The sequence below is a fragment of the Corapipo altera genome, unplaced genomic scaffold (genome assembly GCF_003945725.1).
Source record: "Corapipo altera isolate COAL_440 unplaced genomic scaffold, ASM394572v1 61411, whole genome shotgun sequence".
Taxonomy (NCBI): Eukaryota; Metazoa; Chordata; class Aves; order Passeriformes; family Pipridae; genus Corapipo; species Corapipo altera.
In genome coordinates this window covers 29,920,000-29,935,328 of record NW_020884875.1, presented here as the reverse complement: position 1 = coordinate 29,935,328, position 15,329 = coordinate 29,920,000, and the positions used below count along the sequence as shown (strand labels likewise).

The 15,329-nt window shown below is 36.8% G+C and overlaps 1 protein-coding gene across 3 annotated transcripts in view; it reads left to right on the top strand.

The window, feature by feature from the left end:
- The window catches only part of EDIL3 (EGF like repeats and discoidin domains 3), a 223,540-nt gene that overhangs the window by 198,868 nt on the left and 9,343 nt on the right, over nucleotides 1-15,329 (top strand). For all 3 annotated transcript variants that reach the window (XM_027635017.1, XM_027635018.1, XM_027635016.1), the window contains one exon: nucleotides 10,358-10,513. In XM_027635017.1, coding sequence (XP_027490818.1) covers nucleotides 10,358-10,513 — 156 coding nt within the window. The remainder of the gene's footprint in view (nucleotides 1-10,357; nucleotides 10,514-15,329) is intronic.

The window sequence follows — 15,329 nt, the reverse complement described above, 5'->3', positions numbered from 1 at the left end:
ACTTCCATCATGAAGCTTTAGAATGGAATTTATATTAAAAGTGGTAATAAATGTTATTCAGTTGTTACTTTTATCTGGAACATTTAGAAGTCCATTCTCATGGCCCTTCTTTTTTTCATTACCTGGAACAGAAAGTGCACCTGGACCAGTCAGGCCTAATGGCCAAGGTGTTGATCAGCTCTTTGAAAAAAAACTTCTTCATCTTTCATCTTTCAGGATATTGAGGGTTTTTTGTTTGGTTTGGTTTGGGTTTTTTAGCTGATGGGTTTTTTGCTTGCTTGCTTGCTTGCTTGTTTGTTTTGTTTTGGAGGGAGTTGGTGGGTTTGCTTGTTTAGTTGCTTGGTTTTTGTTTTTCTTAACTGGATTTATTTTTTTATTTATTTATTTCTGACAGTATATAGTGACTTCTTTATTTTCTTTTTAACTCTGGGGAAGAGGAAAATATTTTACCATTTAACTCCAGGCCTGGCCAACAGTTTTAGCAGAGCATTAATCCCATAAATCAGTCATGCCTTGTGCTCTCCACAGGCTCCGCAGTTGGTGAACAGCAGATAAGCCCTTACAGGGTGTTTTGAAAGCCAGGAAAATATATCTGTGTCAGATCAAAGGCGGAGCTGAGTTCCAGGGTTGGATCTGTCCTGCCAGTAGCCCAGTCTTGTTTTGACCAGAGGTCTGTTTGTGAAGCTCCGTAATAGGGGCTCCAGGGTGTCCTTTTGACTAATAACAGATAATCTTTCTTATGTCCTGCAGAATGAAGATTAATAGACCTTTTAATTGTATTCAAGCAAGTACATTATGAGATTATCGCCTCAGAAGTGCCAAGCCATTTAGCCTAAAAGGGAAAAGAAACCTGATTTCTTCTGTAAACCTGGAAAAATACTTCTCTAGCTAAAAAAAAAACAAACCCAATTTTTACACTGTAGTGCACTGATTTTGTGCATTTCTGCTGGTTATTAACAGTGGAAATAAAAGCTTGTCCTAACATTTCAGAGGGGAACACGCAATGAAAAAAAAAATTAAACTTAGCAGTTTTTTGTTGTTTCCAAAGTCTAGTATCACAATGTTGACATTTTTAGCTTACAGCTACAGCAGCATAGCTGTATGAAACAGGTTATGCATAATAATCCCTGCTGAGAGACGGGCAAAGTCATTCCTAAAAAGAATGGCTGAATGATGCTATCTTGGCTGCATTTCCTGTGAAAGTAAGAGTTATGCAGTCAGAGCTTTTACGACCAAGGAGGAACTTTCAACCTTAACCCCTCTTATCTTCTAGGCAGATTTAACTTTGCTTACAGGCAGGTTTTAGTTAGTATTTCAACAGTTCAGTAATTATATTAATTATGAGTTGCTTTACAGTATCTTGTGTGCAAACCTGTCTCCAGTTTATTTGTTGATCTACAGCCCAGATACTCATAGATTATTGGGACATTTTTATTTGCTGCAGAAAATATTTGCAACATTATTAATTGCCTGAGGAAAAAAAAAACAAACCAACAACCAGGTAAATAATGAACTTCCATATTGCCAGTATTATTTTTCATTTTAAAAACCAAAATGAGCTGCTCATGTGTGGGTGAGCCCATTTATGATCCCAACATTTTTACAAAGATATCTGTCAGCCCTCCAATAAAAAGTGTCTCATTATCCTCCCTACTGAAGACCGAGCAGTATTTCATTTGTAGGGAAGGATTTTTGTTTTCTCAGACGTTGCATCACCAGCCTTTGATTTCAGCTTAAAACCCATAATCTGCCAAAACCCCAAGACAAATGAAACCAGAGATACCTATATTTCTCCTGGCTGGTTTTTGAAGCATTGTTATAAAATGTTAACTCACTCTTCACATTTCTGGCTATTAAATGTCATTCTGAAATTTGCTGTTAAATAAACCCCATTTTCCCTGCTTAAATTCCAAATTTTCTTCTCTCTATTTTAGCCAGTATTTTGCTGCTCTTTTACCCACTCCAGCATTCAAGGTTCCCTACAAGGGTCCTTAACAGAAAATTGAGGAATCTACACTGGGACTGAGCCCACAGAACTGGCACACAGTAAATCTTACTGATAAATCTCCTCATCCACTTGAGATATATTTTGGTAAAATAAGGAGAGGTAACAGAATTATCTTGCTCTTCTCTGTGTCTGAAGAGAGTAGAGCATGCCCATCTAGCATCTCAGCATATTCCTTACTCATATATTAGAGGAGAGTAAAGCAAAAAAGTAAATAGCTAACTTTTTTTACTGTTGTAATTGTTCTTTTCTGTTTTATTTTTACCTTTACTCATAGCCAACACATTTGATCAAAACTTCTCACTATTATTGTCAGCACAGCAAGAACTACTCTAAATTAGGTCTTCGAGAAATTACACTCCTGAAAGCTACTTCTTACTGTCATCCATTTCTATGCAACTTTTTTATTTCAAAGGCAATTTTTTCAAATTGTTTCTTTTTTTTTTTTTTACTGTTATGTAGAGAACTGAATGCAAATTATTTTTTTTTACCATTACCTTATCTATTGCTATTCATAACTAGGTACTGGGATTAGTGAATTGCACTGCACTGCTGGCAATAGTGTTTGACAGAAAAGCAGCAGAACACCATCAACATGTTGCGTCATGAACTACTCATGATCTATTCATATTTTTTTCTCTCTGCTTTATTTTAATGGCTAAGTATTGTTCTGTCCTTGGCTTTTCCACAAGAAAATAGATTGACCTAACACAGAACATTGTTCCAGATTTTGTCAGGTCTTGGAGTTTACTAATGCAGCTCAAAGGCTTCTTTTAGCTCCACCAGATGTCTAGACCTGCCTAATCACTGGTAATTTAACTTTTTAAATTTTAAAAATTAAATGTTTAAATCCTCTAGCATCCTCAAGGACTGATAAGCTTTGAATATTTCATAGCAGACAGAGAGATTGACACTGTTTTATTAGTGGTGCAGTCAACTATGACATCTCTACAAAAATCCTCTAATCATATTTACAGTGAAAATACTTCTGTACATAGATATGAAATATTCAATATTAGTAGGGAAGGTTGTAGATTTAATCATCACTGATATTGTAATTTTAAAATTCTGAATTTTCTTTTACTTCAGACCTGAACATGCCTGGTACTACCAATTTCCTTGGGAATATTGGTACTCCCTGATAAGTTGTGAGAGTTACCAAGACCCACAGGAGTTATTCTGGTTTGCAGGATGAGTATGAAGACAGTATTATCTTGTGTGAGCTGCAGGCAGGATTTACTAGGGTGTTGACACAACCTCAGAATCTCAGCGCCTTGAGTTCACATAGGAAATGGGCGACAATTCCCCTAGGCATTTTTGAAAATCTGGATTTTAAGGCTAAAATTTTCTTTTTGCCTTTTTTTTCTTATTGAAATATCAATGAAATATGATTTTTCAGGGCTTAGTAAAATGTGGTAATGAAAACTTGCTCTGAAAGAAGCAAATACTGCTCTAAAAATGGCCACATGGTTATCATATACATCTGATTTGACTGAATTTTTACTAAAATGATGAAAAAATCCTATAGCAAGTCAGCTGAGGTTTTTCCCTCCTCTTCCCATAATATCTACATAACAGAGATAACTAAGTATATAAATAAGTTAATGAAGGATTCACACAATCTGTACTCTTTAAGAAGTAGCTGCTACTCAAGAAGTTGCTTGCGGAAATCGAGTGACTTGTCAGCTTAGTTGTGTGTTTCATTCCAAAATTTTCAGCATATTAGCCTAAGAGATATTTTTTTATGGTCCATGGAGATTTCAAACAGGCTTCACTCTCCAATTTATCACTTCTAAATTGAATTGGAGACAGCTGATGGTACATGGCATTCTTTTAACCTATTTCTTTAGTGCAGTTACTGCTGCCATAAAGTCATTCAAAGGGAAAAGCAATTAAGAGTAATAAGAATATAGGAGCAGTATTTAGTATCTTACCCTAAAGGACTAGAGACATTAAGAATATAGAGACACAGTGTTAAAATCATGCTGAAGGTCTAATCTTAAATGAAAAAAAAAGCCAGGAAAACACATACCACATTTTTAAAGAATAAAAAGAATGACACTCCAGTCTTATTTTTTCTGAAAGCAACCCATCTCTACCTGGGTTCGTGAGAAGTTTAATTTTAAACATATACTAGCTAATACAGACCCAATTAAATGCAAATAAATCTTATTTTATTTTATTTTTATATTATTTTATTTTACCTAGAAAGCATTAAAATCCTGTATAGCAGAATATTGAACAGAATGCTTCTTTCTATCAAATTATTATGGCTTCTTCTAGAGCAATTCCTTTTGTCTCATAACTTAATTTCTTCTTGTAATTTTTTCAGGTTGTATTAATAAATATTTACCCTAGTAGTGTATATTTAGGTGACTATACTAAAAAAACCTTCCTATGTAAGAAGTTGTGATGAAAATTAGATTTCTCTACAGGGAGCATATAGATGCTTGGGGTTTTTTTTTCTTCAAAGTTTTTAGATGAAGTTAGCCATATAATTGTTTGGGTTGGCTTTGCCTTTGATGGTTTTGGTTTTATTATGAGCATTTGGAAAACGGCCTGAAATGCTGACCTCCACAGTTTGCAAACAAGAAATGCTGCTGAAACATTGTTAGAAACATACATATGTTGCACATCTGCAGGAAACCTTACTGTGTCATCACTGATTTTCCTGTATCTCCAGAGTCTGGGCATGGAGGAAAATGTAAAGCACCTCCATCTGATGCAATAAGATAAGGAGAGTTGCCTTTCTGGCCTTTATGATGCAGACACTGCAATCCTGCCCTCCTTTTCTTAGGCTTGAGTGCAGGTGGCAACTCTCTGAGCGCACCAGTTTGCCCTGGGGAAATTCAAGGGAATCACGAGGTCTTAAATAAACAGTGAATAACCTGCTCAGCACAGGTTGTTTACCTGTTAAGTACATTGGACTCTCTTGGTGGGATTCAGGTGCCCATCCATAACTCCCTGCCATTATCTTCAGCATCCCAGAATATCTCAGACCTCATTGCAAGACCAGCATATGTTATCTTGGTGATCTGGACCTTGGTGAATTAGCAGCTGGAGACCAGGCCAATCTTCTTTTTTTTTCGATTTCTTAGGAGTGAGATACTCAATTTCTTAAGGGTAAGAACCTTAAGCAACCAACAGTTTTCCCACTTCGTGTTGGACTAGGTTTTTTATTTTTGATCCTGGTACTTTTCTATTGGCCAAGTACAGTACAGCTACCCAGAATTCATCAATGTTATCTGACAAGTGATTTAAGAAAAAAAAAACAGTCTACAAAATCAGAAAGGTAAAATAAAAGAAAACTTGGTGAAAAAAATAACAAGAGAAGCTGAGCATAGAATTAGCTGTACTGGAAGCTGAGCATAGAATTAACTGTACTGGAAGCAGGAACATAGTTATCTGTAGAAGGAGAGGAGTAAAATGAGCATTTTAAATAATCCTAAAATGAAGAGATGAATAGCTGAAGATCAAGTGAGCCATTTCACCATTATCTTCACTGTGAAATAGCGTCTGGTGCTCTCTGGATACTTGGGGTCCTTTCTTCTGCTGTGGCTGCCCTGGAAGTGTCCAAGGCCAGGTTGGACCAGGCTTGGAGCAACCTGGTCTAGTGGAAGGTGTCCCTGCTCATGGCAGGGAGTTGGAAACGGATGAGTTTTAAGTTCCCTTCCAACTCAGGTTTCTGGAATTCTGTGACTTTATCTAAACTCCCCACTAATGTGTGAGGTCATGGAGACTTCTGCCATTTGTGCCTTGTAGCAGTAAACCGGCATTATACGGGAAAACCATTGTTTAAACATGTCTTAAAATGGCTTTTTGTGGTCTCTTTGCAAACACATGTTTCTTCTTTCCAACACCCTCCACCACAACTGTTATCTCCCATGCAGGAATGTCTTGGGAAGATGTCCTAAGGTGTTCTCATTGGACCTTGTTAACCCCTTCCTGTGATTGGGTGTTCCTGTAAGCCCCTTGAGACTTTTATAAATGTAACATCCCCAACAATAAACGCTCTCTTACCTCCTCTCCACACCCGGTGTGCTGTCTCTGTGCCAGCCATGGAGCCACGTGGGTGGGGGGAGAAGGGGAGGGCACCTCTCCCCTCCAGGCTCAGGGTCAGAAGAAACCCCTGAAGAAACCCCTGGAGTTCCCTTTCCCCATCCTTCAAGATGTCGGAATGGTTTCTCAGATGGAAATGGAACTAGAACTGAGTCTCCCCACGCCATGGGTAGAAAGGGATCCAGAGTGCCTTCTTGAGACTTGTCTTCTCCTAAGCCAGAATTGCAGCACGGTTCTCTGTTTCCAGGAGAGACTGTGTGAGTTGTCTGGTCCTTCGCCTTCCACACATGACCTCATGAAAGGTGCTCATTTCTTCTCTTGGGTCCTGTCCACACGTGGCTTATTATTCATGTGCCCTCCTAGACTACAAGTCTGATGACAAGCAGCTGAGGAAGCGGGGGGGGGGGCCAGGCTGGAGGAAAAGGGGCTTCGGGGGGGGCTTTCCCCCCTCCCCAAACCCCCGGAGGGGGGGGGGGGGGGGGGGGGGCTGGGGCAGGGGCAGGCAGGCTCTGCTCCCAAGGAACAGGGGACAGGACCAGAGGAAACAGCCTCAAACTGTGCCAGGGGAGGGTCATGTTGGATCAGAGAAAAATTCTTCACTGAAAGGGTGGTAAAGTGCTGGAACAAGAGTTCACCATCCTGGAGGGATTTAAAAGCTGTGTAGCTGTGGTGCTTAGGGACATGGTTTAGTAGTGGACTTGGCAGTGTTAGGTTACTATTTGTACTCAGAGTTCTGAGAGTTATGGTTGATTAGCTCTGGACTAGGCAAGGCTTGCCTGTGACTGTTTTCATAATCATGGAATTGCAAGACATTTTGGGTGGAAAGGGACCTTAAAAAGCCCATCCAGTCCCACCCACTGCCATGAACAGGGACAATCTCCAATATCCCAGGCTGCTCCAAGCCCTGTCCAGTCTGGTCTTGGACACTTCCAGATCAGGAATGGGACAACCACAGCTTCTCTGGGCAACAGAGGGGTTGTTTCTCCTGATCCAGAAGACCGATTTCCAGTACAAGTACTCATCACTACACATCTAACTGCACAGACATGGAGTTCATGCTGCACATCCAGGCAGTGGTTCATTGAAAATGTTTCATAGTCAGGTGGATTTATCTCTGTACATTCTTTAAATTAATTCTCCTCCAAATCACACAGAATCATCTGTAATATCTGAAACAAGGTGAGAAAAGGGAATAGTTATAGCCTGAGAGGGTTCTTTCAGACACAAGATGTTAAACTGCGTTTTGATCAACTCCTTGTAGAAATGTACATTAACTGTTAACCATGGTTCTTCTTGTAAGCAGGTAATGATCCTATCAGTTGCAGACTAATTGCCCCTACCTTGTTCTAAATTCTGCTGCGTTGAAAAACCCAGAGTCACATTCTAATCCTAATCACATTCAGCTTTGAAGAATACATAGTGGTTGTGCGTTAATTCAGCTTCTCTCCCCAGTAATTTGTTTCATTGTCTGTTACTTGTAATCTACACTAACTGAATAAATATGCTCTGTGTCCTGATGGGAAGTTATGACTTTCACTTAAGCTACTTTAATGCAGATGTTTTGCCTACAAATGGTGTAAATTCTTCTCACCTTTCTGTTCTAAAGTAGTTTCAATGTACAGAATGAAAAAAAGCATGTTAACCATTTGTAGAAGGTAATAAAGCAACAGAGCAAAAACTGGTTTTATTTAATACTGGGTTAATAATGATCTTTGTGGCTTGAAAGCTTCACATCAGCTTATGAATAAATAAGTAAATAAGGTGCTAAAATATGAGAAGGAGAAGGTGGTGCTATATCCCTTATTCTGTTCCTCCATCTCCAGTAACAGGTATTGTCTGTATTGTCAAGACCTGGAACAGAGTCTGTCTTTTCATACTGCTCTTTTCTTTCACATTTTTTTAATATAATACACACATACACACATATTCTACATAGTCCTATATAAGTCTTTTTGAAAAAGACTGAGCATATGCTAAATTACCTTCCAGCTTCCCACATCATTTTCCTGAACAAGAGTACACGACCAATGGATACGTCCTATAAGCACAAAACAATCATTAGTAGGATATTTTTATTAACACTAGATCATGTGATAATAGAGATTTATTGTGATTTTACCTTTGGAATCCCCTCAATCTTAATGAGAATTTTTTTCTCTCTCTGTTCTGAATTTCAATGAGAAATACTCCAAGTGTCATGGCCATGTTAAATATTTGTGAAATCCTTCCAGCTTACTTTCATCATTTTAAAAATAAACAACTGGTTTTGTGTAGGCATTTTTTCAAGTTAACAGGAGAGACATTGACTTTTAGTACAAGAAGTATTCTCTGCTAAAAAGAGGTTACACTTGTAAAATGCTAATGTCTAAATTATTTATAAAGAGAATCTGAAGTTGACTCTCAAATGTTTAGTTCAAAAGCTGCCTGAAAGTGTTGACCAATTAGTGATTCCTTACCAGATCAGGCTGGGGTTGGGGTTTTTTTTGGAAAAACAGACTATTCATTTAAACTCCAAAATATTTGGAAGGAAGGTCTGGAAACCTGATGTTTATTAATTCATGAAAGACTTATACTAATTAGCAGTGTTCATTTCCCAGAGACATATTTAGGCTGCAGAACCAAGCCCTACTGCATTCCTTATAGAAAAAAAGAAGTACTATCAGGCCATCCATGAAAGCACCCAAAACTGACTACTGCTCTGAGAGAGTTCTTCTCTCTCTCTCCATTGAACAAACAGAACACAGAAAGAGTTTTGCCTCTCAAAGATACTTTCCTCATATCCTAGGGTGCTCTCCTGAGCAACAGTGCTGCTACCAGAGGGCAATAAATTAGTTCATTCTGGTAAAACCAAAATTCTTGAGACATCGATGGATACTGACATTTTCTGGTAAAGGTTGTGGTATCTCAGTATTCAATATTTTTAAGTTACTTCTTTTCTTAAAAGTATTTACTACTCATTATTTTCTACTCTTTGGTCAAATGTTGGGATCTCCAGGCTTCCTTGTCTGATTGCTCCAAAGAGTCATTTTTTCCTCTTCTGTTCTTATAAATGCACTCTTACACTTTTCTGTGTTTTCTTCTTTATAGCATCATAGAATCATAGAATGGTTTGGATTGGAGGGACCTTAAAGGTCCCCTGTCATGGACAGGGACACCTTCCACCAGATCAGGCTGCTTCCAAAAAATCCAACACTGGATTTTCAGCATTTGGATCAATCAGAGATTTTTAATTTCTTCACATTCTCTTTTTAGTATTTTTTTTCTGTATAAACATATTAATCTTCTTCTCAAGGAATTTAGCTGTCCTCTCATTCTACTGTAATATTTTTACTGTTAGTCTCTCTTGCCAGATTTAATGGACAATATTAAAAATGCCAGCCGCTTCACAGTCATTTATTGCTTGAAATAAATCTACCTTTTTTTTTCCTTTTTTTTATTGGCTTGCCACATTTCTAGGGGACACAGAAGGAAACCTAAGTTATACTCTCACATTTCAAGAAAATGTCAGTGTTGATAGGGAATTCAACTCTTCATTCTTTCTCTGAAAATACATTAATAGGTCAATTTACTTCTGTTGTTGCATTCTTTTCCTTGATCATTTTAATCCAAGGCATCTGGCACAAATATGTTATATTCAGTTTTGGGTTCTGGCTCCAAAAAACTGATTACAGATTGGCTGACCCACATAAAAGGCACTTGGAAGCTAAGATTTTATTAGGGTTTAGGATTCCTGCCTTGCATTTTTAAAAGTCTTGTGCTAAGATTGCAAAATAAAGAACTCAAAAAAAAAAATTGAAAATCAAGAAATGAGAAAGTTTGAAGTCTCGAGACAAAAAAGAAAGAAAAGCATAAAGAAAGAAGAAATTTCAGCAGGAAAAGAAGCATGATAGTAAATATTTTAAAAAACTTAGTAGAGCATGGGCTCTGGGGCTGTAAAGGAAATTAAAAGGCACTTGGGGAATCTGATTATTGGGAGAGCGTGGGAACACTTTTTAGCTACAAATCATTCCCAATGGTGCTCGCTGTTTTGTTGGGACAGTGTATGACACTCAACACACTAGAAAGTGGCATGAGGTTAGCTCTGTTGCGCCATTTGGTGGTAAAAACAATAAGTACAAAAAAATGAAAAATAAAATAAGTTGGCTTAGAGCTTGGAGGAGGAAAATTACTTTCTGTGGGAGAGCCATGGTGAGAGCTGCACCATTTTGCTTTGGTGTGGTGTAAGGACAGACTGCAAATAGAAGCTGTTCTAATGACATTCTCCTCTATTTTGTTTATTTCTGTTCCATTCAGGTCGACCTGCTCGTCCCTACAAAAATCACTGGGATCATTACCCAGGGAGCTAAAGATTTCGGTCATGTCCAGTTTGTGGGGTCCTACAAACTTGCCTACAGCAATGATGGGGAGCACTGGAAAATATACCAAGATGAGAAGCAGAAGAAGGATAAGGTAAAGCACAGACAAAACTGGTATTTGGGTTGTGTTGACCCCACAGTCTGTAGGTTATTGCACACTACCTGGTTTATGGGGTTCCATTTCCATGGGATCCCACAGATAAAAGTCAAGATGGATTAAAAAAGAATCATATAACACCATGGCATTCGCAGTGCAGCAATATTACACCTATCAGTGACTTAATGCTATTAAATATGGGACATAAAACTTTGCAGTTCTCCATTTATTGGAATTATTTCTTTATTTAACTCCAAAGGGGAAGGCGTGTAAATAGCAGTTTATTTGCATATTCAGAAACAGTGTTTGAGTGCAAATTTTAGTAACCATGCACTATTTTCAGTATTTTTTTGTGAAACACATCTTTAATGTACCTCATTACCTGTAGCCATTTTGGACTGATTTTCTCTTTCTCGAAATTAATGGGTTTCAAATAACCAATGAAAATATTATTTTTATTACACTGTAAAATAAATAAAAGCATTTAAAAAAGTTTCACAACTTCCTTTGCCAATGTTTAATGAGCAGCATAGGGAAAGTATAGGTTTGCTGATTGATTTACCTGGAAACATTTAACTTTCCTTTCCTTATTCATTATACCTTTCCTTTAAACTGCATAACACTTTCATACTGCAAGTACCTCAGTTCACAATATTATGTGTTAAGAAAAATATTACAGCATATGCATTGCTTAAGAGAAAGTTAAGCAAGTTGACAAAATGTGAATTATTTATTAGTTGTCTTAGTAGGGCTATGTCTTATTGAAACAGGAGGTACATTTATTGAAATACCAGATGGCTGATATGTCTGATAACTTCTCAAATCTGGGTATTCAGGTTGATAAATGTTTCCATTTGCACTTGTATTTTTTAATATAAGGAAAGATTCTTCAGGAAAAAAAAAATCATATCCACCACATTGGTCAATTAAATTAATCTTTTTTAAGTAGTGAGAAAGATTTTGGTATGTATTGACATGTGTTGTGTGAGTACAAGAAGATCTAACGATAAGGGTTTACACCACTGCACCTTCTAAATTTCTCTGATTTTAAATGATTGATCAAATATATATCTATTTTTTGGGGGAAAGTGTCCTAAATTACTGGGTTAAATATGTGCATAGCTGTATGTCCCTGTCTGCATTGTCAAGTTATGTTTGTAAGATTATCACCCAAAGATGATGGGTGCTTGATCTGCAAAGTCCCACTTAAGAGCCAAATGTCAAGTCACTGTGGTTTTAACTCACACTGACATTTTTCTCTGTGAAATTCTAAGGCGTTTTAATATGGAAAACTAAATCAGTTGTTTTAGCCAGGACCTTCAGTTTAGAAGGTCCTGACACTGATGATTATTGATGTCTCTCATATAACTGGTTATCAGATAAAAATTGAAAACAAACAGCTCACCTTTCATAGGAATTCCATAAATACATTCAATATAAATGACAAATAGTCACTTCAGTGCTTTGTTCACGTCCTGTTTTAACTCCCTGTCATTTAAAAAGAGAAGAGGATGTTCTACTGTGAAAGAAATGTCTTCTCCAAGCCAAACTTTTGTTAGTGAACTATTGCACTCATTTTATTGTAAAGGAGAACATGCATCCAAGTCCCTGGTGATAAATACAGTCACAACCAAATCTAAAAGAAAATGCACTCTGACTTAACACCACTGTTCCAGTCTGCACTTGTTTGTACCATTTACCAAAGCAACTAAATTCTTTTGTTTTCATCATCATCTGTGTTGTTAATTACTATACACATATTCTTTTAGGAACAATGGAAAACTCTTAATCATTCTCACATTAAAACACATCACATCCTATATTAATTAACATCCCTAAGAGTAAAATAGATGCACATTATTATGATTCTTTAACAGATCAAGAGCAATTAGGAGCAGAATAAGACCAAATACACTTTGCTGGAAAGTAGAAGTTAACATTCCTGAATCTAAATTTGTACAAAGTAAAGAAAGATAATTTAGTAAGAGTCAAGACCTAGATCTTTGATACAGAAACACAAATCTAGAATATCTTTTCTATTTTTAGTTTTTCCCATATCACAAAAGTCTGAAAAAGTCAAAAGTCTGATGGCAGACATTACAGAAGTGAATGAATTTGGGAAATAAGTCTGTTCAGTTCTAGAGCTAAGGCTTAATTCAATTATTTGTCCTTGACCTCATATAAGACTCATATCCTGCACTATTCTCCATCAGATTATTATTTAATATGTTCACAGAAACAGATATTGATGAAAATTCTACGATGTAAACAGTCAACTCCAGTGTTTAAATATCCTTAAAGGTGGAAAGCGGCTTATCCCCCTCAGCAGCCCTGTCCTCAGAGGACAGAAAAGACTGATTTTATCTTATTTTTTCCAGTTTGTCTTGGCTGGAATACTTTAACCTATTTCTTCTTGGTTTGTTCTTGGGGAAAAATCAATCTTTTTTCTTTCAGTCTTCCCTCAAAGTGTTTATTTTCTCAACATCAGATCATTATTTTGTATTCTGATTGGAGCAGCTTTTCCTGAAGTGTGTTTTCACAAACTTGATGCAATCTTTAGCACAGAACTACTGCCTGTTCCATCATTCTCCATAACCTGTGACATTGGTTATGACTTCCTAGGTTTGGCTTGCTACTCATCATTATTAAATTACAATATTGTTCTTTCTCCAGTTTGCCAAGACCACTCTGAATTTTGATCCCACCTTTCGAAATGGGAACAAGCTTGATCACATCCGTACTCATAGCAAGTAAATCAATTTCCATTGTCCGTCTCATTACTGAGAGTACTTAAATTTCTTTGACCAGGGGAAAGGAGCCCATTAAACCCAGCAAACCCTCCTAGTCTGACACCAAACTACAGCAATGCTGTACCTCACCCATGAGGATCAGGGGAGAAATAGCATCACTGGTCCTATCTGACAGTGTCATCTTCACACAGGATCCACAACAATTTCCTTATCTTAAGGTGAGACACAAGATTTGTTCCCAAATGCAGGAACACTGTAGAAGAAAACAAGTTTTTGCAGCAAAGTGAAACTGTTGAGAAATATTTCATCTGTATTCGGGAGATACAGAAAGAAGGTAAAAGGTAGATATTGACAACTATCAAAAACAGCAAGCATAAATTACTCATACTTCACCCTCATTAGCTTCTATTTATTAACTGAATATCTTGATTTATTCTATGAAGGATAGAATGTACAGATTCCTTATTTCTTCTTCAGGTGATTTACTCATTCTATACTCGTCCTGTCATCCTTGTATAATCATCCAAAAATTTTGGAGAAAGGTGATTCCAAAACATTTCAGGAAAAGGAAGACAGGATGAAAAAACAAACTAACAAACAAACAAACAAACCCATATTTTTAAAGTCCCAGGGACATAAATTAGGGAGATATTCATAGACTGGCAATAATGATTTGTGGATGAATATTGTGACTTTAATGCATTTAAGTAAGAGCTGAGAACTTAATCCTGTCTGGTGCTGAGCATCTCACTATTCCTCAGTTTATAGGATGAGTCCTACATATCAAGAGATTTCACTGAATTCCTGAGGCTGTTCCCTTTTCCCTCTTCATCATTTGTGATGTGATTTTACAAAGGAAAAAAAGTATTGTTCTCTTGTATTATATTGTGTAAAATACAATATATTGTATCTTGTATATATATTTGCATAAATACATCAAATATTGTATCTTACACACTGTGTGCAGCCTGTGTCTTTGATCAGTCTGTAATAAAATAGTGGTTTAGAGGAGAAATAAATACAGTGTTCAGTTTTCTTCTTTGCACCATTTCAAATGAAAAAGCTACTCCAAGAACAATGTCTCCTCCAGCTCCTGTTTGGCTTCTGCTGTTTTAATGGCCAGTCATTTCATTTCACATCTGTGCTGAATTTCTGTGAGTACAGACAAAAGTTTTTCTGGGGGCATAAAAAAAATATAAAACTTTAGAAAATTAAGCCTTTCTCATTCATTTTAAATGGTTTGAATGAGTTGCCTGGAAAAATATGAAAGCTTTACCTGTTGCCTCCAAGAAGTAAAATAAACTACGTTGCAGGCTGTCATATAGCAAGAAAATATATTTTAGAAACAGGACCAGAGCTAATAGCTATCTTATTTTTCTCAACTAGAGGTCACTAGCTTACTATGCTTCCAAAACTAAGGACATCCAACCCAAATCTGACCTTCTTTTTTTTTTTTAAATTCACATTCCACATGTGATTTATAAATTGCACATCCTGCTGCAGGTAACTCAAGGCCAGCCGCAGTGTCAAATGGCATTTCAAAGGCTGTTTTTTACAGGAAGATGTAAAGTAGCCTAAAGAAGTCTGGCAGTCTGCATCGTTGTCAGTCATCATCAGCCATCAACAGTGCAATTAGCTACAGGTAGACGATATCCAGTATGCAAATGGCGACTGGATTTGGGTACAGAATGATGGAATTAGTTATAAGTTATATGCTTTTGTATGTACATTATATTGCCAGAGAAATAGAAGACAGGAACCTACTTACAAATGGAAAGTTAGATCATGTCAGATTAAAAAGTCTTCCTGCTAGATTTGCTAATGGTTTTTCTGATGTCGTTTAATTATTTAATACCTGGTTTACACTGGTAGATTTCATTCCTACACATAATCTACGTACTTGGCACAGGTAAAGAGCTTTTGTTTTAGTAATATTATTATTATTACTATTTAATACTAATATTTACAGTAATACTTGTAATTTCTATTCTAAGTGACTTTTTTCTGTACTGGTTTAAATTGCAAATAACTTCTATTATTTTCAGCAGTATTAAGATGATTTC